At 51.7% G+C, this 319-nt stretch overlaps 1 protein-coding gene across 1 annotated transcript in view; it reads right to left on the minus strand.

Moving 5' to 3' along the window:
- Positions 1-319, minus strand: part of LOC111739349 (uncharacterized mitochondrial protein AtMg00860-like) — a 3084-nt gene that overhangs the window by 2111 nt on the left and 654 nt on the right. Inside the window, exon 2 of the mRNA XM_023530365.1 lies at positions 27-248. Within this exon, the coding sequence (XP_023386133.1) occupies positions 27-248 (222 nt within the window). The remainder of the gene's footprint in view (positions 1-26; positions 249-319) is intronic.

Raw genomic sequence — 319 nt, forward strand, 5'->3', positions numbered from 1 at the left:
GGGAGCAGCATGGTGGGGTTCAGGGCTGCAGTTTTCAAAAACTGGGTCTCAGTCACAAATAGTTGGAACGGCTTTTCTAAGTCTGGCAGAGCCAAAGCGGGGGCTGAGGTCAAGGTCTGCTTCAAGGCTTCAAAGGCCTGATGTTGTTCCGCGCCCCAGCTCAGTCTGTCTTCCTTTCCTCCTGTGCTAGTGTACAGGGATTTAGCTAGATCAGCAAATCCAGAAATCCAGAGATGGCAATAATCTACCACCCCTAGAAACTCCCACATCTGCCTCTTAGTCTGTGGGGTAGGGATGCCAAGTATTGCCTGGATCCTGC

The sequence above is a fragment of the Pteropus vampyrus genome, unplaced genomic scaffold (genome assembly GCF_000151845.1).
Source record: "Pteropus vampyrus isolate Shadow unplaced genomic scaffold, Pvam_2.0 Scaffold50, whole genome shotgun sequence".
In the NCBI taxonomy this organism is placed as follows: domain Eukaryota; kingdom Metazoa; phylum Chordata; class Mammalia; order Chiroptera; family Pteropodidae; genus Pteropus; species Pteropus vampyrus.